Source organism: Pelophylax lessonae (assembly GCF_965119305.1).
Source record: "Pelophylax lessonae genome assembly, chromosome: 5".
Classification (NCBI taxonomy): domain Eukaryota; kingdom Metazoa; phylum Chordata; class Amphibia; order Anura; family Ranidae; genus Pelophylax; species Pelophylax lessonae.
The window spans coordinates 216,054,784-216,079,411 of record NC_138772.1 but is presented as its reverse complement, the minus strand read 5'-3'; the positions used below and the strand labels follow the sequence as shown (position 1 = coordinate 216,079,411).

Genomic DNA, 24,628 nt, shown 5'->3' with positions numbered 1-24,628 from the left:
CAGCCACCACATCTAAGGCATAATAAGCTAAAATATATTAAATTTCTCTTTCGTTCATTGACGAACACAGCGCCTCATTTTCTTGACTACATGGGTTATACAGGAGTAGGACACTAGGCAGAAAAAAATGTAACTACGCCTATGGGGCAGTCTCAGGGGGTATACTCCCACTCTCTGCTTTAGGTACTCAGTTTTTTTTCTGCCTAGTCAGGAGTAAGGACCTAGTTCCTTGCTGGAATGGGATCTCTGGTCCTGGCAATTATATATTTTTAAATAGAATTGTTTTCCTCTTTTTATTATGTTGTTCCTGTAAGATCTACAATCAAGTGGCAACTGGGCAATGGACTGGATAATCTAGATCCAGAGGGTCCCCCCCAGTCTGGCCAGTGAGCGCGTGCAGACCACAGCCCTGCACTAGGTAGGCCGCGACATAACCCCACTGGACAGGGGCTGGCCTGGTAGTTAAACCTCTTGTGAGGGCCTATACGAACTGGCTTTGGCCTGAGTCGCAGTGTTTCCTCCTGGCCAACAGCACCCACATTACGATGGAGTGGTGGTCTGTCTGGAGTGGTGCCCACCCTGTTCCTGGTGTGGTAAGTAGCTGTACCCCTTCCACCCCTGGAGGGTTTTGGGGCGGACGTGGGTCCCTCCCTGGAATGGTCAGACCCCCCGGCTCCTCTCCCCCCCATTTAGCAATTCCCCTTTCTGGTGGTTTTCTGCAGGCCTTTGCCTCCCATCTGCCCACACCGGAGTTGGACATACCTTTTTAGGTCGGCCTGGGGTGTTGAGCTGGCGATGTGGGGGTGGGGGTGGAACGCGCCGCCAGCGATCGAACATTGTGAGGGGGGTGGACCTGGTGAGGGTGCCTGCCAGAGCCCTACTTTCTGTTGGAATCATTTTCGAGCTTTTGGGGTCCCCCTTGGGAGCCGTGTGCTGCGGCCATTTTCTTGTAGCCCTTTATGCTACAGATCGGTGGCCATGTTTGTGTAGCCTCGGTGGCCATTTTCTTGAGGTTTCCCATTGAAAATTGCGGCGGCCATGTTTTTGAAGCCGGATGGTCAATAGGAACCCCTTCTCAGCCTTTAGTACTGATCCCTGGATATTCCTCTTACTAATTCCCGCATGGTGTGCAGTTAGTTCGGTGCTGTGAGTACCTGACTGGTTGTGGTTTAGTCTGTTTGTGGGGTTCTCTCTCTTTCCCTCTCTCTGCTATTGCTGCGGTAGTGCTCTGTGCTGGGCCTTGTGGTGCCGCTGGCGCAGTAGGGTGTCCTTTGCAGTGTTCTACACTTTTTTGTGTGGGTTCCCTTCTCCATTCATGGAGTCCCTGGAGCACATTTCACCACCTGAATCTGATTCGGCCGCCGTGGATGCTGGTTACCCTTCGGGGTCTGCGTCCATGCACCCTGCCTGCTCAGGTAGTGAGGATGATTCCTCTGCTCCTCTAGCCATGCATGAAAAGGCGCTAGTGGATGCAATGATTGTATCAATGCGGGAAACCTTAAAGATGGAGGATGCGACTAACGCAGCATCGCATAAGCTTTTTTGCAATGTGGTCACCCCTATGAGGATTCCCTCCTTAAAAAATGGACGGTTCCTCCTGTAGTGGACTCCCCAGTTTCCAGATTGGATAAAGCCACCGTATTCCTGGTTGAAGAGTCCCCAGTCTTCTCAGATCAGGCTGATAGGAGGTTGGAGGCCTTGACCCGCCATATGTTCACTGTGGCTGGTTCGGCATTTAGGCCAGTATTTGCTATTGCCCTGGTGTCGCAAGCTATGATGGAGTGGGCAAAACTTCTACTCCGGGACTTGGAGGGGGAATAGCTCCTCCCTGCCTTTGCGGAGCTAACAAATCAGTTGGTCCAAGGGCTACAGTTTGTCTGTGACGCCTCTTTGGATGCTGCTCCCTTGATTTCCAGGCTGTCTGTCTCTGCAGTGGTCCTGCGGTGTATTATTTGGCTGAAATGCTGGTCTGCGGACCAGGCTTCTAAGAAGGCATTATCCGATGTCCTGTTTGTGGGGCATCGCCTTTTTGGAGCTTCCTTGGATGACATCATCAAAGGCCTCAAGGGGGAAAGAGTACTCTTCTTCCTCAGGCTTCCAAAGGTAAGGAGTCCTGTTGCAGAGGGGGTGCTTTCTTTTCAGCTAACAAGAGGGATCTAAGCCCTTCAGAGCCTCTGTCGGGGGTTTTAAGAGGACCTGGTCCGGCAAGCCACAAGCGGGAGACCTGCGGACAAGGCTTCCTCTGCATGAAAGGGTGCCCTCACCCGTATCAGGGGTAGGGGGACGTCTCCGCGGGTTTCTGGATCCGTGGACCTCCCTGATACAGGACAAGTGGGTCCACAAAGTCATTCACTCCGGCTACAAGATCGAGTTTTGATCATATCCTCTGTGCAGGTTCTTTCCTTCCAACCTGCATTTGTTCCCAGATCGCTTAGGGGATCTCTTTGGGGCAGTGCAAGACTTGTTACTTTAAGGGGTGATTGTTCCGGTTCCAGCATCGGAACATTTTCAATGTTTTTACTCAAGCTTGTTTACAGTTCCCTGGAAGGAATGCAAGGTGTGTCCCATTCTGAACCTCAAGGCGCTAAACTACTTTGTGCGGGTTCAGAATGGAATACATTTGCACGGTGGTGGCGTCCCTACATCAGGGGGATTTCCTCGCCTCCATCAACATCAAGGATGCCTACCTACATATCCCAATATGTATCGGCCACCAGCGTTTCCTCCACTTTGCCGTGGGCGAGGATCATTATGAGTTAGTGGAGTTACTCTTTGGCCTCGTCTCGGCTCTTCTGGCCTTTACAAAAGTATTGGCCCCGGTGCTAGCATTGCTGCATCAGTGAGGGATAGCGGTACTGGGGTATCTGGATGATCTGCTTTTGCGAGCAGAGTCTTTGACTGCTCTGTTGGAGAACTTGGAGATTACTCTGCGAACTCTGAGGGAATTCGGTTGGATTCAGAATCTTCAGAAGTCTGCTCTGGTTCCGTCCACAAGTCTGGACTATCTGGGTCTGACTCTGGACTCGGCCTCAGCCAGAGTGTTTCTTCCTCTGGAAAAACTTGAGAAATCGCAGGAGGCAATTCAGCTTCTGCCATCCAGCAGACAGTCATCTCTTGGTCTTGCATGAAGGTGCTGGGACTGATGGTGTCTACCTTTTGAGTCTATTCCATTTGCACAGGTCCACACAAGGTCTCTGCAAAAAGATTCTGGTGAAATGGAACAAGAATCCTCAGTCTCTAGACAATCTGATCCTGTTGAGCTAGAGTACAAGGGGGTCCCTGGTTTGGTGGCTTTGTTCTCTGGCACTTCGTCAGGGCAAATCTTTCTTCCCCTGTACTGGACGGTCATCACCATGGATGCCAGCCTGTCCGGGTGGGGAGGTGTCCTTGGCACAGTATGTGCTCAGGGGCTCTGGACTCCGGAAGAGTCCAGGCTACCGATCAATGTACTGGAACTCCGAGCTAACAGACTCTGTCTGTCTGGATCATTGGACATGTCATCTCCAGAGGTGTCCGGTATGGATTCAATCTGGCGGTGCCACAGCCGTGGCCTATGTCAATCACCAAGGGGGCACGAGAAGTGTCCTGGTGGCTTGGGAAGTAGCTGGCTTTCTAAGGTTGGCAGAAAAATTAATTCCAGCCCTCTCTGCTGTGCACATTCCATGGGTGGAAAATTGTCAGGCGGATTCCCTTAGTCGACAGGCGTTGGACCAGGGGGAATGGTGACTTCAACCGGAGAGGTTTTATCAGTTGTGTTTTTGGTGGGGTACTCCCGAGGTGGATCTGTTGGCCTCTCACCTCAACAGAAAAGTGCAGAGGATTGTGGCACGGTCTCATGATCCTCTAGTTGATGCCACAAATGCATTAGTGGCTCCTTGGAGTCGGTATTGTCTGATTTACGCTTTTCCTCCTCTCGAGCTTCTGCCGAGACTCCTCCGCAGGATCGAGGCAAAAGCGATTCTGGTCAGCAGTCTGGTCCTAGTGGCTCCAGACTGGCCTCGCCGGTCTTGGTACGCCGATCTGGTATGGCTGGTTGCCTATGCTCCTTGGAGACTTCCTCTCAGGGAAGATCTGTTGTCGCAAATGCCAATCTTCCATCCTGCTTTATGGTCGCTGGCTTTGACTTCTTGGCTGTTGAAAGCCAGGTGCTGAAGAATAAAAGGGTTGTCTGACTGTGATTTCTATGCTGTTAAAAGCTAGACAATCTACTTCTAGGAAGGTTTACCATCGTACTTACAAGACGTACATTGCATGCTGTGAATCCCTCAGGGTTCACCCTCGCTCCCTTTCGATGACTCGGATCTTGGTTTGCCTCCAATGGGGGTTCAGCAGCGCCTGGCCTTGAGTACCATCAAGGGCCAGGTTGCAGTTTACTTTCAACGCCTATTGGCCACACACACTTTGGTGCGTAGCTTTCTCCAAGGAGTGAGACACTTGGTTCCTCCAGTGCCATCTCCATTGCTGCTGTGGGACCTCCATTTGGTGTTGTCAGTTCTCTGTTGTCAAAGCCTCTCTTTAAAAGCATTCAGGAGGTTCCCCTGCTTACATTGTCCCAGAAGGTGGCCTTTTTGGTGGCTAGAACTTCTGCGCAGGGTGTCGGAGCCGGCCGATGCTTTCTTTTCGTTCACCTTACCTTGAGGTTCACAGGGTTAAGGTGGTTCTTCGTCCATGTCCGTCGTTCCCTCCAAAGGTCATCTCTGATTTTCATTTGAAAGAAGACATTGTGTTGCCGTCCCTATGTCCCATGCCTAAACATCTTAAGGAAATTGGTCCAAGCAATCTGTGTACCTGGCAGCTAAGGAGTCTTTTTGGAAGTCATTTGTACTCACGGATGGACCTCGAAAAGGTTTGGCTGCTTCTGCTGCAACCATTTCCAGATGGATCAGACAGACTGTGGTTCAGGCTTATACCATTAAGGGTCAGGTTCCTCCTTTCCCTGTTAATGCGCACTCTACTCGGGTGCTTAGTGCCTCCTGGGCCTTCTGTCATCAGGCATCAGTGATGCAGGTTTGCAAGGTGGCCATCTGGTCGTCTGTGCACACGTTCACAAAGTTTTATAAGGTGGATGTGTTGGCATCTGCAGATGTTTCCTTTGGCCACAAGGCTCTGCAGGCTGCTGTTTAGAGGACTTGTTCCATCTTTGAGGGTGTTTTACTTTTTTCAGGTGAGTTCCAGTTGTTTTATGGTTAAGCCCCATGTTACCTGGTTGGCTATGTTTAGCCTTGGGAAGTATTTTTTTGCTTTTCCCACCCCTCGTGTTTGACACTGCTTTGGGATGTCCCACATAGTCAAGAAGATGAGGAGCTGTGTCCGTCAAGAGAAAATGGGATTTTTGACTTTCATAAAATTAATTTCTCTGTGTATTATTGGCAGACAGAGCACCCACCCTTCTATGGAGTTGGGTTTTTCTCTTCTGACACTGCTTGTAACAAAACTGAGTATCTATATCAGAGAGTGGGAGTATACCCCCTGGGACTGCCCCATAGACGTAGTCAGGTTCTTTTCTGCCTAGTGTCCTACTCCTGTAGGGGGCAGTATAACACACATAGTCAAGAAGATGAGGAACTTTGTCTGTCAAAAAGCATCGGAGAAATGGATTTTACGGCAAGTCAAAAATCCCATTTTTTCTTCTTGGGTTTAGATACATTGTATTCTATGCTAGCAGTATTTAGGTATTTAAGGGACTTCATAGAGGGAATACCCACCTTTCTGCACATTTCCTGCGCTGAGATTACATGATGCAACTTTTTTTTTTTTCTACTGACTATGTACTACAATACTAGTAGGAAAATTCCTATAAAAGTGTTTTTTTTTTTTTTTTTTAACAGCGTCATATCCCAGGCATTTGCAAATGCAGCTCTACTGTTTGTGTTTTTTGGAAGAAGTTGTATTTTAATGTCCAACAAAGTAATGTCAAAATCTGCAGCTTGTTTGCAAGCGAAAGAGATTTGTGAAGTTTATATGCTATTTGTTATATTTTTAAATGGATGAAAAAGTCCAACTTTATTTTAATGATATCAGCATACCTGGTATTTTTTTTAAATATTTTTTTAATGTTCGTTATGTTTTTTTTTTTAGATGAGAATCATCGGTATACTGACATCAATGTGTTTGGCGAGCCTACTGAATTTGAGTATTTGAGAAAAGTAATGTTCGAGTACATGATGGGGCGGGAAACTAAGGTAAAACAATTTGACTTACCTGTAAAATTTATGAGGGAACTGTTTTGTTTTACAGTGCTCAGCATAAATGAGTACACCCCAATAGATTTGTCAGAAAACCTTGTCAGAATCAACATCTTCTATGGGATACTGTACTACAAAATACTCCAACAAATGCGGGCCATTGACTGCAACCAAGATTTGTTAATTTGCACACACAAAGTATTTTCTCTTTCATTCATTGACGGACATAGCTCCTGTCATTCTTGACCATTGGGTTATGCTGCCCCGTACAGGAGTAGGAAAATAGGCAGAAAAAACTTCTGGCTACACACATGGGCAGTCCCAGGGGGAATAATCCCTCTTCCTGCTATAGTCACTCAGTTTTTTTCTGCCTTGTCAAGAGTAAGTACCTAGTTCCTTCCTGGGATCTTTGGTGCTGGTAAAATTTTTTAGATAGAACATTTTTTCCTCCTGGATTTTTCAGGTGAGATCTACAGTCAGCTGCTGGACAGGGCGACGGGCTGGATAATCTAGATCCAGTTGTCACCCCAGTTTGGCCAGCAAGCACGCGCAGGCCTTAGCTCTGTTCTAGGTCTGCTGCAACATAGCCCCACTGGACGGAGGATGGCCCTGTGAATTAAATGTCTCGCCAGGTCGCATATGACCTGGTCTTGGCCTGAGTTGCAGTGTTCTGCCTGGCTGACAGCCCCCCCCCATTTGGATGGAAAGGAGGATCTGTCTAGAGCAGTGCCCACCTGGTTCCTGGTATGGTGAGTAGCTGTCCCCCTGGAGGGTTTTGGGGTGGATGTGGGCCCCTCCATGGGACGGTCGAACCCTTGGGTTCCCACAGGCACCCCCCCCTTGCCATGTTCCTCATCCTGCCCCCCCCCCCCTCCACATATGCTGGGGTTGTATTTTTTAGGGTGGTCTAAAAACTTTCATGGTGTTGAGGCAGGGCGCTAACTGGCGATTAGGTGGGGGGGGTACGCCACCAGCGGCCAGACAATCGACTGGCAGGGGGTCGAGGGGGGGTTGTACCTGGTGGGTGCTCCTGCCAGGGCCCCCTGTTCTGCTTGGATTTGTCCTGAAGCCTGGTCTCCTGATTTCTTTGTCCCTGTAGGCCTCGTAGCGCCGCCATTTTGTTGTAGCCTTGTGTTTTTCTATACATGACGGCCATGTTTGTGTAGTCTGGGGGCTATTTTCTTGGGGTTTGCATTGCAAATAGCGGTGGCCATGACAGTGGAGCCCCGTGGATGGCGATTTCAGCAGTGGGAGTCCCTCCTTATCCCCTGGTGCTGACTCCTGGATCATTTCGCTTCCTGATCACTGCATGTGTAGTGCAGATTATCCTGGTGACTGCAGGTGCCTGCATCGCCGGGTGGTGAGTCTGGTGGGGTCCTCTCCCTCTCTGCTGAGGATCGCTCTGTGCCTTGTGCTTGGAGACCTGGTGGTGCTGCCAGCGTAGTGGGGGTTGTCCCTTAGCAGTGTGTTACACTTTTTTATGGGGTCACCCTGATGACTCATGGAGTCTTTGGAGCACGTTTCCCCACCTGATCTCCTGTCTGAGGCTGCTGGGCCCTCTGGGTCCTGAACATCCATTCATGCACTGACGGCGGTCGGTCCCTTGTGTCCCGGGTGGAGGCGGCTTGTCGGCACGGGCTAGCAAAAAGCGCCCCCTGCCTCTTCTGTCTCATCAGATCCTGAATCTGATTTGGCCGCTGCCAACGTGAGTGACCCTGCTGGGTCTACAACCCCGCGCCTGGAATCCTCTGAAAGTGAGTATGATTCTTTCACGTGTGCAACCGTGCACGAAAAGGCGCTGGTAGATGCATTGATTGTATCTTTGCATGAGACCCTAAAGATGAAGAACGCGGCCAAAGCTGCGACGGAGGGGCACGTACCCTTTGGCACTCACAAGCCATTCAGAGCGGCAAAGGGGTTTCCTTTCTCCGCCTGTTTTGACAGAATTGTTGCAAAAGAGTTGGGGTGACCAAAGCGTTTTACTAGGCGTTACCCCTATGGGGAGTCCCTCCTTAAGAAATAGACTGCCACCAGTGGTGGACCCTCCGTTTTCCAGATTAAACAAGGCAATCATGATTCCGGTACAAGAGTCACCGGTCTTGAAGGATCCGGCTAACGGGAAGGCGGAGGCTGTGGCTGGCATTATGTATACTTTAGCTGGTTCGGCAATGAGGCCGGTGTTTACCAATGCCCTAGTGTCGCAAACTCTGACGAGTGGGCTAAGCTCCTATGCCGTGACCTGGAGGGAAAACAGGTCCCTCCTGCCTTTGTTGTGCTGGCAGACCAGCTGGTCCAGGGGCTGCAGTTTATTTGTGATGCCTCTTTGGACGCGGCTCCCCTGATGGCTCGCCTCTCTGTTTTGGCGGAGGTCCTTCACCGTGTCTTTTGGCTCAAATGCTGGTCTGCGGACCAGACTTCTAAAAAGGCCTCGACTGATCTTCCCTTTCAAGGAGATCGTCTGTTTGAAGCTACCCTTGATGACATCATTAAAGGTCTCACAGGGGCAAGGAACCTGGTCATAGATGTGGACATTCCTTCTCGGCTCATGAGAAGTATTTTTGTCCCTCAGGGTCAACTGACAAGGGCTCAAAGCCTTTCAGGGCCTCCTCTGGCAGATCCAAACAAACCTGGTTTGGCAAGCCGAGAGCTGGCTTCTCCAGCCGCCGCAGACAAGGCTTCTAATGCATGAAGGTGCGCCCTCAACCGTATCGGGGGTGGGGAGACGTCTTCGCTGGTTTCAGGACCTTTGGACTTCCCTGGTGCAAGTCAAGTGGGTCTATGAAGTCATTCAGTCTGGCTAAAAGATCGAGTTTTCACTCTTGTCCCCCGGCAAGGTTTTTTCCTTTTTACTTGCGCCTGTCCCCAGACCAGTTACAGGGTCTGTATGGGGCGGTACAAGACCTGTTCCTTCAAGGGGTTATTGTCCCGGTTCCGACTTCGGAACGTTTTCAGGGTTTCTACTCAATCCTGTATACAGTCCCCAGGAAGGAAGGCAAAGTTTGCCAATACTGGACCTCAAGATGCTAAGCTGCTTTGTGCAGGTACAGAATGAAGTCCATTTGCACGGTAGTGGCATCTCTGCGTCATGGGAATGTTATCGCCTCTATTGACATCAAGGATGCCTATCTTCACATTCCAATATGTGCCAGTCACCAGCGTTTTCTCTGCTTTGCTGTGGGAAAGGAGAATTATCAGTTTGTGGAATTACCCTTTGGTCTTGCCTCCGTTCCTCGGGTCCTCACAAAAGTGTTTGTTCTGGTGCTAGCCTTGCTATGCCTACGGGGTATCGCGGTACTGGGCAACTTGGACGATCTCCTTCTGCAAGCCGAGTCTTCCTCTGCTCTGGTGGAGAACCGGGAGATCACAATACAAACTCTGTGGGAGTTCGGCTAGATTCTGAATTTTCAGAAGTCTGCCCTGGTTCCGTCCACAAAGCTGGACTACTTGGGCTTTACTCTGGACTCGGCCGTAGCCAGAGTGTGCCTTTCTCTGGACAAACGGCAGAAATTGCATGCTGCAATTCACCTCTTGCTGTCCAACAAATGGTCATCTCTCCAGACTTGCATGTAGGTTCTGGGCCTCGTGGTATATACCTTCTATGCAGTTCCATTTGCACAGTTCGATGTGAGCTCCCTGCAAGGGAGATTCTGACCAAATGGGACAAAAATCCGCAGTCTCTTGACAGTCAGATCCGGCTGAGACTGGGAACAAAGGAGTCCCTGATAATGGTGGCTTCCCTCTCCGTCTCCGGTTGGGAAAATCCTTTTTTTTGCTATAAAGGGAAAAAAAAAAAAAAATAATTAAATACCTCCAAAATCTCCATCTGTCTCAAAAAATTATACATTTAATTTGGGTACTGTTACATGATTGTAGAATTGGTTAGGGTTTTTTTTTAGTACATGCTGTCAACACCCAGAGTTAATAAAATAAATCAAACATCGAATCACTGCTGTACATATATGATCAACTACATAGAAACATAGAAACCAATAATTTGTACTTGCAAGGAACTAAGAACCCACTTCAACAAAAGCAAAGTAAAAGCATGGTAGCCTTACCAGTCTGCTGGTGGTGTAATCCTAGGTTGGTTTTTTCCTCTAATTGGGTAGTGTTGGGTAGAGTGTAGGGGTCTGTTTGGGGGGGAAAAAAATGGGATGGGTATTCGTAAGTTATTGAAAGCAAGCGTTTTTAGAATAATCTTTTGTTTAGCCAGAAAAGGTTGATCTGTTATTGAAATCCTGATAAGTCTTGTTTGCTATTACTTTATCATTTGTTTTACTAGACAATGGCAAAAGTTATCACAACCGTGCTAAGGTTTCCAGCTGATCAAGCCCAGAAAATTCTTGAAAGAGAAGATGCCCGACCTGTGGTAAGCCTAAATTTGTCTAAATGCTCACTTGTGTTTTTTTTGTTGTGGTAGTAAGTTAAATTCAGTGTTTTACAGTGTTATATTACACACAAAGTAGTACAAACCATAAAGTCCAAACTATTGTGCTTATTTTCTGCTCATGACCTCAGCAGGAATATGTAATTACCTAAGCATAAGAAAAAGCAATATCAGTATCTCAACAGTTGAGTAATATGGAGACCTATAGTAGTGTGGGAAAGTAAAGATTGGCCTGGTTTGTAGCCTTCATATCCCTACCTTTTAGCAGAATAGTCCAAGTTAAGTATAAGCCGATGTAACCAAGTTGGCTTAATTTTTCGTGTCCTAGGTACTACACATAAATGCTCATTTTAAGCTGATATCCGATAGTATGTAGAAAATATTTATTGACTAGGGATAATGCTTAAAAACAACCCCATGTGCCTGTAACTAATTAAGTTGGATTTATTGCTTGTGAAATAGATTCCAGATTTTCTGGGATATGCCTAAAGCACAACTTGACATGGTTTTTCCTCTCAAATTTGAGAAAACACCACTATATGTTTGTGATGTGATCCCTTCACACAGCATACCAACATTTTTTTTACCCCTTGGTGCAGACCACCTCCCAGCCCTTTAAGAGTTCCAAAAGCCAAGAGGCAGGCATTCAGGTCATGTGACCACTGTGATTGGCTGTCATATCGGAAAGCTCCTGATCGCAACCAATTCCTGCCGGCTACCGTGCAGGGAGTACACACTCGGCACAATAAGATGTTTACACAGGGCAGCATGTATGTGGCCACTCAGCGTTAAGGCCCACTCTCTGAGAGCCCGCATAAATGCGTACTGTCAGCGCAAAGAGGTTAAATAAATTTCCTACCTTGAATGTTTCTCAGAAAACCTCATGGCTGATTTCAAGGATTATTGAACAATGTCAGAATGAATCTATGCTAAGGACAGGCTAAAGTCTCTTCTCATTAACATACAGCTGCAAGAAAAAGTATGTGAATCCTTTGGAATGATATGGATTTCTGCTCAAATTGGTCATAAAATGGGATCTGATCATCACCTAAGTCACAACAATAAAGAATCACAGTCTGCACCCGGCATCAGCGTTTCCTCTGCTTCGCTGTGAGACAGGAGCACATTCAGTTTGTGGTGTTACCCTTTGGTCTAGCCTCTGCTCCTCGGTTTTTCACAAAAGTGTTGGCCCTGGTCTTAGCGTTGCTGCATCAGCGGGAGATTGCTGTGCTGGGGTACCTCGGACGACCTCCTCCTGCAAGCAGAGTGTCTGTCGGCTCTGACGGCCGATGTGAAAATTACTGTCCAGACTTTGCGGGAGATGTGGTTGCTTCTGAATTTTTCAGAAGTCTGCTCTGGTTCCGACCAGGAGATTGGATTATCTGCGGCTGACTTTGGATTCAGGAGACTTTGGAGTTTTCCTTCCTCTGCAAAAGTTGCAGAAGTTGCATTCTGTGATTTGACTTTTGCTAGCTCACATGAGGTCGTCCCTTCGGGCGCACATGTGTTTAGTGTTGGGCCTGATGGTGTCCACTTTTGAGGCGGTCCCGTTTGCACAGTTCTACACGAGACTCCTTCAAAAGGAGATTCTGATCAAATGGGACAGGTATCCCAAGTAGCTGGACAAGGTGATTTTTCTGAATCGGTCGACAAAGTGTGTTCTGGTCTGGTAGTTGCGCTCTTCGACCTTGCTACAGGGTAAACAAAAAGGAAGGTTTGGAACTTTATATGAGGCGTGTGATCAAACATGAGTATATGGCATATAGACGTGATATATGTATACAAAAAAAGATAAACATGAGATAAAATCAAATATGCCGCAAATGGTAACAATAATGTATCCTGATAGAAACAGTTCATGAAATAATTTCATACATAAATAATAATACAAAATAAGTATGAAATGCCAAAAAGTGTAAAATGCATAGACAATCATTGATGGTGTAAATCCATGATGGGCAAGAATAATTATAAAGACAAACATTTGAAAGATGATGGGGTGTAATAAAATCAAAAGGATTGCTTCCTAATAAGCTCTACGCGTTTCGTGATGATGATCACTTCTTCAGGAAAGGTGCAGGTGCAATCCAATAACTAAAGAAATCATTTTATATAAATAACAGTATATCTAAAAATTAAACACCCACTTAGAGCAATGCTTTTCTACAATTAATTACTTACTGATCAGTTCAAATGGTTCCCACATAGGGCTAGGGGTGGAGGGTCTCCTGGAGATGTCTAACCCGGGAACTGAGGGAGCAATCCCATGCACACGTGAGATAGAAATGCAAGGACTGTGAGAAAAGTGTGAATCTCCTTTTGTTTGTTCAAATACAGGGATGGAGGTACAATATTATATGTAGCCTCATTTAAAGTCCCAAGCCCTTTCTTTCCTCATACCTGCTACAGGGTAAGTCTTTCTCCCCTTGTACTGGACAGTGGTCACAACATATGCCAGCCTATCCGGATGGGGAGGAGTCCTTAGGCTGAACTCGGCCCAGGGCTGTTGGACGTTCGAAGAGTCCAGATTGCCCATCAATGTCTTGGAACTTTGAGCGATTAGGCTTTGCCTGGAACATTGGATGGATCAGCTCCGGGGGCTCCCGGTTCAGATTCAGTCAGACAACACCACGGCCGTGGCTTATATGGATCAGCAGGGTGGCACAAAGAGTATGTTAGTTGCCCTGGAGGTGTCCACCATTCTCCGGTGGGCAGAACGGTTCATTCTGGCCCTCTCCACTGTGCACATTTCCGGCGTGGAAAATTGGCAGGCGGATTACCTCAGTCATCAAGCGTTGGACCAGGGGGAATGGTCCCTTCATCTGGACAAGTTTAATCAGATTTGTCTGCGGTGGGGCACCCCCATGGTGGATCTGTTAGTGTCTCAGGTCAACGGAAAGATGCCGAGGTACGTAGCCAGGTCACGAGATCCTCTGCGCCACGGACGCTCTGGTGGCTCCATGGAGCCGGTACCAGCTGATTTACGCCTTTCCTCTGCTCTGGCTTCTTCCGCGACTTCTACGCAGGATCGAGGCTAACGGGATTTCAGTAATTCTGCTAGCTTTGGACTGGCCTCACCGGTCTTGGTACGCCGACCTGGTGCGACTGGTCGCTGGTGTCCCCTTGAGGCTTCTTCTCAGGGATGATCTGTTGTCTCAAGGGCCGATCTTCCATCCTGTTTTACGGTGGCTGGCTCTGATGGCTTGGCTGTTGAGAGCCAGGTGCTGAAGGACAGGGGCTTTTCTGGCTCGATGATTCCGACCATGTTGACGGCAAGGAAATCTACATCTCGAAAGCTTTCTCATTGGACATAGAAGGCGTACATTTCTTGGTGTGAGGTTCGAGGAAGTCCATCCTCTTTCCTTTTCGGTGGCTCAGGTTTTGACCTTTCTTCAATGGGGTGTTGATCAGAAACTGGCTTGAGCACCGTGAAAGGCCAAGTGTCTGCCTTGACAGTCTTTTTTCAAAGACCTTTGGCTACCCATTCATTGGCGCATACATACCTTCAAAGGGTTTGTCTTTTTACTTCGCCTGTACGTTCTCCTCTGCCACCGTGGGATTTGAACCTGGTTCTGTCGGTTCTTCAAATCCTCCCTTTGAAGACATACGGGAGATCCTTTTACTTGCGTTGTCACAGAGGTAGCTTTTTTAGTGGCTATCACCTCTGCTCGCAGGGTGTCAGAGTTGGCAGCTTGTCTTTCTCCCTATCTGGTGGTTCACAGGGGTAAGGTGGTCCTGCGACCATAGCCTTCGTTCCTCCTGAAGGTTGTCTCTGATTTCCATTTGATTGAGGACATTGTGCTGCCATCCTTGTGTCTTAGGCTGACTCATCCCAGGGAATTTACTTTGCATACTATGGATGTTGCCCGAGCTATTCGGGTCTCTTTGGCAGCCACCGGAGATCAGACTCGCTCTTTGGGATTGCAGACGGGCTTCGAAGGGGCTTCCTCTGCTACCATTTCCAGATGGATCAGACAGACGGTGACCCTGGCTTAATCGCTTTAGGGGTCAGGTTCCCCCCTTTCCCTGTGACGGCACATTCTGCTCAGGCACTTAGTGCTTCTTGGGCCTTCCATCATCAGGCGTCAGTGGCGCAGGTGTGCATGGCAGCCATGGCAGTCATATTGTCATTGGTGCATACTTTTTCAAAGTTTTACAGAGTGGATGTTTTGGCATCTGTGGTGGCCTCCTTTGGCTGCAAAGTTTACAGGCTACATTTTAGAGGGTCTGTTTTTCTCTCTTGAGGGTGTATTTAAAGGTTGGGCTCCTGTTCTAGTTGAGCTAGTATTGCTTGGATTGGCTTTTGTTTAGCTTATGGTTTGTTGTTCCCATCCCTCATGTTTGGCACTGTTTTGGGACATCCCTATGGTAAAGAATATGGAGCTCTGTCTGTCAATGAAACGGAAGAGAAAATATAACTTTTGTTCTCACCGTAAAATCCTTTTCTCTGAGTTCATTGACGGACGCAGCACCCACCCTTCCAAGGAGTTTTTATGCTTTGGTTACTGCTTGTTACAAAATGGAGTATCTCTAAGCAGAGAGGGGGATTGTGCCAGCTGAGGATGGCCCACAGGACGTAGCCAAGCTTTTGTGTTGTCTGCCTAGTCCTACCCCTGTAGAGGGCAGCCTAACACTATGGTAAAGAATATGGAGCTGTGTCTGTCAATGAACAGTTTGTGTTTGGTCATTTTGAGGTTTATGATATTGGTTCTGTAGATGCTAATATGAATTTCTGCTTATCAATCAGGAGCTAATGTGTATATATAAAAAAAAAAAAATGAGGTGCTATTGTGTAGGATTAAAGGTCAGTTGCTGGACATGTCCAAAACCAAACCATGCAGGAGAAAGCAATAGGTTACTTTAGGGTCAGTCTCAGCTGCTGTCTACTTCCTTTTCCCTGGCTAGTTGTCATCTGGGAACAAAAAAACTAATTTACACAGGGCTGCTAGCTGCCTGAACTTTATACACGACAGCGTTTTTTGTGACAGGTAGACCTTGTTTACACGGTCGTGCTTAGGTATACACCAGTGTGAAGCCATGTTTTGCTGTCATGGGATGCGCAGGTGCAAAAATAAAGTGAAATATTTCCATTATAGTGTTTAAAAGTACAAAACTTCAAAAACCATAAAAATTTTGCCACTTTTGTACACTATAGTGGATATATTTTTTTTATTTGCAGCTTTTTGGAAGCACGTTTTTGTTGGTAAAGTTTAAAGGGGTTATGTGGTGATTGCTCACTTAACCCAGAGGTGCTCAACCTGTAGGCCTTGGGCCATATGGCCTCTGATGTGTCCCACAACCTCAAACCAGGGAAGCGCATGCCCATGCCCGTGCTCTGGGATGGTGGGTCAGCAAGCCCAGATCGCGATTGTGGATCTGCCATCCCAGAGCATGAGGGCGCATGAAGCTGGTGGAGAACAAAGCAGGTGACCGCTGAGGGAGCATGAGCCACATAAGCAGGTGCTTCCTCTGTAGCGCTGGCTCCTCTCCCACGTGGATTGATATTAAGTGCACTTTATCTGGGACCTATCTAGCAGCCTGAAGAGTGATGCCAGCAGAAGCTGAAAGACTAAAAGGTCATTGTATTAAACATTACATACACTGCACTTTTGCAATGGGCATATTAGCAAAAGGGTTATTAGGATGCTTTCACACTGATCCACAGGTGCAGTGCACCTATGCCTTTTCCTGTTGGTTAGCCGCATTAAGCCAAAGACAATACACGCAAGATGTAATCTAAGTCTATGGCTCAGTGCAGCTAACCTGCAGGAACAGGTGAACTACGCTGCAACTGGGGGGTGGGTAAACCGAATTCGATCAGTGTGTAAGCAGACTTAAAGGGGGCTCAGGACAGTAAGGGCTTGTTTACATTTGTAGTTTGGGGGGTGGCAAAATCCCATAGTTCATTGTGGCCCACAGCCAAATCACCTAAGTGGCCCTTGCTCTTCAAAAGTTTGACTTAAGTGCTGGTTTCATTACAACCTTTGAAGTTGTAAACATTAGGGAGTGTTGTTTCACCAGCAGTTGGGTATTTATTTATTTATTTTTTTGGATTAGCGCAGGGAATAGATGGTATGTGTGTTTATGCCACTTGAGCTGCCAGATGCTGTGTGAAGGCAGCCCATTCATGTGCTTGATAACACAGTGGCTGCATGGGCACAGCTGATGGTCCTGATTTGACAAGCATTCAGGTGCGGGTGAGCAGCCCTGTATGCAGACAGTGGCTGAAGCCGCGTAAACACATAGCATATTCAAAATCTACAGGCCTCAGCAACCGTGTTAAGGAGGTGTTAGTAGGAAATCAATGCAAAATACTGTTGCAAGGTATTAGGATTTTTGTTTGCTTGAAATAATTTATTATGATCCCATTACATTTTTTTTTTTTTAATTCCACAGCAGCTATTTTTAATTGAGGTTGTCTTGTTTTATATATTGTACCCTGGCTCCATTAAAAGTTGGGATTGTTGTTCAATCCATTACAGCTGAAAAACAGCGACTGAACAGTAGCTTTCTGCCAGGCTTTAGGGGAAAAATAAAGCAGATTGAATTCAATGTTGACAATGGATCTCTCCCCCCCCCCCTCTTTCGCCCCCTTCTTTCGCACAAGCGGTTCATTTGAGAGGATTCACGCCAATGAGGCCCTCTGAATAGAAGCATAGGCTATGTTATTCGAATTTACTTGAGCATGCTTTTCATGATATACACTGACTACAGCTGGAAAACTTATATTTATCTGCAATGGAGGCTGGGAAGGGATACCATTTCCTCCCACCCTTACCCCTCTTTTATCTTTCTATTTTTCTTCACTCTATTTGTTTTACAGTCTCTACTCTATACCCCTCTAGCTCAACTCCTCCACCTCTTCATCCCTTTTTTGCATTCACAGCTTTAGGACCTCACCTGCGGGAATCTCCAAAAATTAAGCAAAAAGGAAGAAAAATGTTTTTTTGTTTTCCTCCCTGTTGGCACTCTACTTCAGATGAAAAATATTTCCTAAACTTAACACACCTGAACATTTAACTTGCTAACTATGTTCAACATCTTCTCCACTTATCATAAAAATGAGCGTTTAGTTACGCTTCCTCGTGGTTTTAGGTTGAGCACTTAGACCATCGTAGGTTCCTCTGGATGTTGGGTATTATCGCTGTGTAAATGTGAATCCTCTACTTGTTTTTTTCTTGTTATATTACATGCATATGGCTGATGTAACTTATCCTTTTACTCTCAATAAAATATTCTTGAGAAAAAAAAAAAAAAATAGAAAGAATTCAATAGATATATATTAGTTACTGCAATTTTCTCTGGTGGTTTATCAGTGCTTGTTCCATTAGGATCCTTTACAAGTACAGACTGTTCTAGCAAAATACATTTAAATGACATACAAATGTTAAATTGGCCATAACCTGAAGAATTACAAAAACCACTGACAGCAGCAGGGTTTTTATAACAGAAGAAACCCTAGAGGTCTCTTCTATCATAAGTGTCCCTCCAGGCTGTCAGCAGGTAATATGATCTGAGCCGCACATGCGCAGTTCAGACCACATTTATGGTCCACTTTCTCTGCTGCGGTGATGTGATTCCCTTGCTCATGTGCAGAAGTGATGTTAACTTGGCCCAGCCATTCAAGCGGCTTAAGATACCAAACCCCTAAGGAAAATCGGGCGAAGATGGAAGCGCCGTAGAGCCCAGGAAGTGGCAGGACATCGCAGCGATAGAGTGCTTCGTTTGTATGCAAGTCTGTCATAATGTATTAAAAAGCAGTACATACTAGTACACTATAACTTAAACCTGGGGGGGGGGGGGGGGGCATTTGTATCCCTTTATCACCAAGACTTTACTACCGAGTAAAATCTTTTGTGAATAGGGTTTTTTTTCATACGTTTAACTGCTTGTGGCACCATTGAAAAGATTTTGCTTCACATCCTATCCCATTAAACACTTAATTACTTAGGGTAATTCTAAGGTAAACCTAGATCCTCCTTTACTCCTTTTAAGGACAGTGCCCCCTTTAAAGTATATACTCACTGGTGGGAGAAGGGACGACACCCCTATAGGTAGGACAGGGAATATAACGTGAGTAGAGAAACAACACAACATAGGGGTTATGCATGGTGAGAATTAGTGAATGGATAATGGGAAAGAAAAAGGGGGGGGGAGAGGATAGGGGAGGAAAGATGGGGAGAGTTCTATTCTAAAGGATGGTGGCAATTTCTATCCCCTTGTTAAGGCCCCCTGGTGAGAGGGTATCTAGAGAATATATTCAGTATGTTTCCCTGGCACATAGTCTCTTGTATCGTTCGGCTTTAGGGAGGGATCTGGTTATTTGTTCTATCACCCATACTCCAGCAGTGGATTTTTTATTAAATTCAGCGAAATAGTGTGGGACACTGTGTTTGTCTTTGCCCAATTCAATAACACGTCTGTGTTCACTGAAATGCCGCCTGATGGCACAAACAGTTTGGCCTACATATGTTAGTCCACAAGGGCAGGAATGTCTGTATATCACGAATTCAGAGGAGCAGTTATAGAAATTATCTATAGTCAAAGTTTTGTCTTTGATTTGGAGAGTTTTTTGTCCATGATTTATGAAAGAACACATCATTGCACAGATGAGACAGACACCAGCTATCAGAGCTACATAAGAATTTATTATTAAATTGTATTTTTATTTATTGCCTTTAATAAACACATTTTTTACTGGTGAGGGATGCAAGCTTGTTGCATCTAGAGAACACTTGGCTGCTGAAATTAAAATTAATTTAATTAAAAAAAGGTGCTTTTACTGTCTTTGCATTTCTATTGGTTAATCAGAGGTAAACCTTTTTTACTTCAAATATCTATTTGGAGCTAATCTCATGTCTAGTCCTGTAGATATGCAAGTAGAGGGAACAAGGAAGATTTTTTTTTTTTACTGTTTTTACCTATTCTTATGAAGTGATCAGAAGTGAACATCTGTGAGTGACTAGCTTTAAACTAGATAACGATTATGCTAGGTACACACGGTTCAAAAATCGCTGAAAATGGTCGGTTCGGCAGTTACCAGCTGCCTTTCGGCCTGTGTTTTACAGCTCCTTGTCCGACAGAAGCTGGTCTCACAACCGGCTTCTGTTGAACGGGCATGCTGGAAAACCAACAGCCGATCAGCGCTCACAGCCAATGACTGCGAGCGCTGACTGGTGTGTTGTAGCAGAAGGGCGATCTCCTGTCAGAACACAATAACACAGCGGGGAGATCACTGTACTAATATTGCATAGCTAGTACAGCGAGCTCCTTCGTGGGTTTTTTTTTTTCTGTTTAACAAGAAAAAAAAAAAAAAGCCTGTGTGTACCAGGCTTTGGTAATTAGTCTCATTCTACTGGAATTGTTCTGCAATGTTAAAGGCATTTTGCCTCTCATCCAGATAGCTTCTTTTGATCTTATGAATGTCATGACCTTACCCCAGCACGTATAGCCACATAGGTAACTCAGTCACCCTAATACAATCACCATGGAATGTGTCAAGGCAGATTGTCTTAGAACATAATGGTAGGGGGACAGTTTGTGATATCACCCTATTATAATTACATAATCCCGTCACAGTGGTGCCTTGAAGTCTAGGCGTTTTTTAATCATTCAATTTCTTTAGCTAAAAATCTGACTTGCCTAATATATGGGGTAAAGGTGAATGCCCCTACCGGGTTTAAGGGATGGTTGTTCTAGATTGAGATAGATGGCCTCCATCACACCCTTGTGAACCAATTGCCCAAACTGTTCTAACCTACAGGGTTCATCCTCCTATGTTGGGCCATCTTTTTGTTGAGAGGTTGTTTTGTCTGTTCAATGTACACGCCTTTGCATTCCTCACTACACTAGTATACCAAGTTATATCACTTGTGTTTGGGTGCTGGTTCTTTTGGCTTTACAAACCTCTGTCTCTCAGTATTTGAATGTGACTAACTGATACTAACTATATCATGACCTAGATAAATACAAACCTTTACAGACCTATTTCAATTAGAAATGTTTATAAAATAGACAAATAGGTTCACTTAGGTTTAGTGTCTTGAAAGTCTATGTACCATCATACCAAGAAACCATAGCACTTAATCACAGTTTTTTAGTTTTTAATGCTTACATTACTAATGACCATTTAATAAACTGTTTATACTAATCTCTATAGTCATGTATAATCCAGCAAGAATATTAACTTTCTGTGCTTCTGTTAACCACACTAAGCTTTTTTCTCCCTGGCTTTGTAGTTTACACCTCCTCGCGTCGGTATCTTCTGAGTCAGTCCAAGCTTAGTTAGCATGCGGGTGAGTCAACAATTGTATTTTGTTCAAGTTCTTCCCCATTACATGGGGCCTTCTTTGTACTTTGCTTGGCTTTCTTTGTGGCTTTGAAAGGCAACGGCCCTTTTGCAAAGTTTCTTGATTAAGACACTTTTTTTGTGATTGCTTGACTTTTTTTTGTTCTATAGCCCCCTGACAACCATTGCCTTGTGTATGCAATGTCATACATCCAGTACACAAAGTACACCTTTTGGTTTTTTTTGTGTCTTTTACAAAGAAAAGAGGTAGTTCCTGTGAGGATAAAACTTGAAGTATTTAGATTTAAGACATGTAATGTTATACCACATTTTTATGGTAATCTGTATGATAAAACTAAAAAGTTAAATCAAATTGGGTTAAATTGCCAGTGAAGGAACATGAAAGCCAATTTCCCATCACTTGATATGCTTGTTCATGGTGATAAACTTGAGACTATAGGCGTCGGCAGTAATCACATAGGAAAAATCCGACAGGCTGGTTGTACCAAAGTTGATTAATGGATCGACTTGTGTTCTACCAGTCTGCCGGAGAATGGTTCAAAATTCAGCTAGTCCCTACTGAACCGGCCAAATTTCAATCCATGTACGGCTGACTTAAGACAGGAAGTGTTTTTACTGGCTGGATCACCGGGTGGGATAAAAGCATAAAAAAAGAAAACAAATTCAGCCACCACATCCAAGAACTGGTAAGCTGCAATATATTTTTGGGTTTAATACCGATTTAAGAGACTGACACTATGCCCATTCAGAACATAGTGGCAGTTTGTCTTGAAACCCCCCTCTAACATGCTGAAGCTAACATTTGCTGCGTTTCCACACCACTCCTTTGCTCCATCAGAAATGATCTTCTCCTTACAGGTATAGGGGAGCATGAGACTTCCTTTTTCCCAGGATGCAGTGCTTGGACCTGAGCAATAACAAAACACTTAAGCCTAGTACACACGCAACGATTATCGGCTGACCGATCGTCCGTCTTTTGTCCAGAGTGGTGTTTTGTTGGTTGGAATGTGCCTTGACTGCACACGAATTTTCTCGCCCCGACAAAATTCTACTTCAGAAGTGATGTCATGTGTTGGTTTGCTTTCTTTGTGTTCTTTCTTCTCTGAGCATGCCCAGACTTGCTCATTAGATTCTTCCCTGTCGAAATCTGTACTGACTGCACAAAAATCGGCCGTGTTTTGACGGTGGACAAAAATTTTATAGCCTGCACCCCAGATTTTTTTCGGCCAAAAAGTCGGAGTCGGTTGTCAGAAGCATCATACTAACAAGCCGAAAATCGGCAGATCGGTTGTCGGACGAAAATTCCCTGCCGATTTTCGACGCGTGTGTGCGAGGCTTAAGTTGAAGAGTGGGAAATAATTAACCCTTTTTAGCTCGAACACATCTGACATGGAGCTTAGACAGTATGACTATGACTGAGAAACAAAGCAGCAAGAGTAGCAAGTATCAGTGGGGTGAGTGCCTCTATATGGGTCACATCTGTAGAGTTTGCACATTCAAAAAAATGCAGCTGCCCTATTTCTGTCCTGTCATGTTCCTTTTACATCCTAGTTGCCATTTTAGATTAGATAGCAGATTTTTTGTCCTGGTGGTGTTTTTATTTGGTATGTGATATAAGTGGCTGTTCAGCAGTCATCTTAGAGCTGAATCTTTGGGTTAAAGTTGTATGGTTGTAAATAAATCTGCAAAACATTAAATCTTTATCTGGCTGAAAAAAAGTACAGATGGGCTCTAAATGCAAAATGTTATAGGTGCAAAAGCTGCACATCTCCAAATGATAAATCACTTGACCCATTCATAGAGATAGAAATGGCAAGATTAATGTGGTATTCAGTAATAAGCTAGTGAATGTGGAGCCTAAAAACAGAGTCAAAAATAGAAACCATAACCAAGTAGCAACCCCGTTATTGAATGCCAACCTCCCTATATTTTTAAGTATGCAATTTCTTGTTTAGGTGGGACATTTTTTAGGCATTCTTCATATATGCACCTATAGTTCTATAAAATGTATTTTATGAGAAACGTTAACCGCTTGCTGACCGCCGCAAGTAGATATACTGCTGCGGTCAGCCCTGGCCAGGCAAAGTGACATATACTTTATATATATACGTCACTAGCCTGTGACCGGTTTGTGAGCCAATAGCGGGAGAGTGCGCGCCCGCCCTGGCTCTTTCACTGAGGAGACTGCGCGTGTGATCGGCGGACCCGATGTCCGCCGGTCACACTACGATCGTCGGTAGAGAAGGAGAAAGGCGGGCGGCTTATGTAAACAAGCCGCCTGTCATTCTCCCCTGTGTAAAAATGGAGATCAGACGGTTCTACTATGTAGAACCGTTGATCTCTGTTTTTACAATAGTAGACATGTCCCACTACAGTTAAAAGCACGCCCCTAGGACACACTTAACCCATCCCTCTCCAATACAGTTAACCCCTTCCCTGCCAGTGTCATTTTTACAGTAACAGTGCATATGTATAGCACTGATTACTGCAGTAATGTCACTGGTAACCCCAAAAGTGTCAAAAATGTCAGTCAAGGGTCCGATCTGTCCGCCGCAATGTCGCAGTCCCGCAAAAAAAATCGCAGATCGCCGCCATTACTCATTTAAAAAAAAAACAAACACCAAAAATGACAAAAATCTTTCCCTTTGTTAGTAAACGCGATAACTTTTGCGCAAACCAATCAAAATACGCTTTTTGCGATTTTTTTTTACCAAACATATGTAGAATAAAACAAATTGGCTGAAAATGTAAAAAAATTTTGATGTTTACTTTTTTTTTTTGGGGGAATTTCATATAAAAAAATGTGAAAAATATTGTTATTTTTGCAAAATTTACGCTCTTTTTTTGTTTATAGCGCATGATCAAAAAATCGCACAGGTGATCAAATACCACCAAAAGAAAGCTCTGTTTGTGGGAAAAAAAGGACGTCAATTTCATTTAGGTACAGCGTCGCACGACTGCGCAATTGTCCGTTTAAGTCACGCAGTAAAAAAATCGCAAAAAAACCCCTGGTCAGGAAGGGGGTAAAATCTTCTGGGGCTTAAGTGGTTAAAATAACACAAGGATAGAAACAGTACAATACATAAGGCCACAATAGTGATCAGGACTCGTTAAGTACAGATCTCTTCATTCCTTTCATGTCTTGAATGAAGTTCAATTATTTATGAATTATTTATTCCTCAGGGGAATGAGAATCTGTAAGGGACTCACGTGATCACAATACACATGTGGCCAAAATCATTGCTGTGTTAAAAAGTTGCCTGGCAACCCCCCCTCCCCTCAGTCCTTTTTTTGCAATTTGATTTGTCATTCCCTGGATCTTTCATGATTTGCCCATTGCTTGGAGTTTGGGGATGGTCATCATTTTGAGGAATTTGTATAATATCCCAGGTAATGTCCACATAACAGAGCTGGCACCTTCGGTCCTGTCGGGGAAGCACTTTCTTGGGCTTGCTTGGGGGGTCAGGGGGGGGGGGGGTTGCCAGGCAGCTTTGTAACACAGCAATGATTTTGATCACATATGTATTGTGATCGCTTCGATCCCTTATAGATTTTTGATCCCTTATAGATTTTCATTCCCCTGAGGAAGAAATAACGTTTATTCGAAATGCATTGGAAATGAAGGGAATTTTTTAGCTGACATGTCCTAATCACATTTGTGGCTTTATGGTTTGTTTTTATCCTTATTTGTGTTACTTTCACACATTTCTAATAGAATACATGTTATAGATGTATATGTGTGTAGCT

The 24,628-nt window shown here is 45.2% G+C and overlaps 1 protein-coding gene across 2 annotated transcripts in view; it reads left to right on the top strand.

Annotated features, from left to right (window-relative positions):
* The window catches only part of GOLGA4 (golgin A4), a 205,438-nt gene that overhangs the window by 176,520 nt on the left and 4,290 nt on the right, over positions 1–24,628 (top strand). The window contains exons 23-25 of one of the 2 annotated variants that reach the window (XM_082259201.1): positions 6,079–6,182; positions 10,468–10,554; positions 20,811–20,867. In XM_082259201.1, coding sequence (XP_082115327.1) covers positions 6,079–6,182; positions 10,468–10,554; positions 20,811–20,840 — 221 coding nt within the window. In that variant the 3' untranslated portion in view covers positions 20,841–20,867. The remainder of the gene's footprint in view (positions 1–6,078; positions 6,183–10,467; positions 10,555–20,810; positions 20,868–24,628) is intronic. The other variant, XM_082259202.1, reaches the window with a different exon arrangement.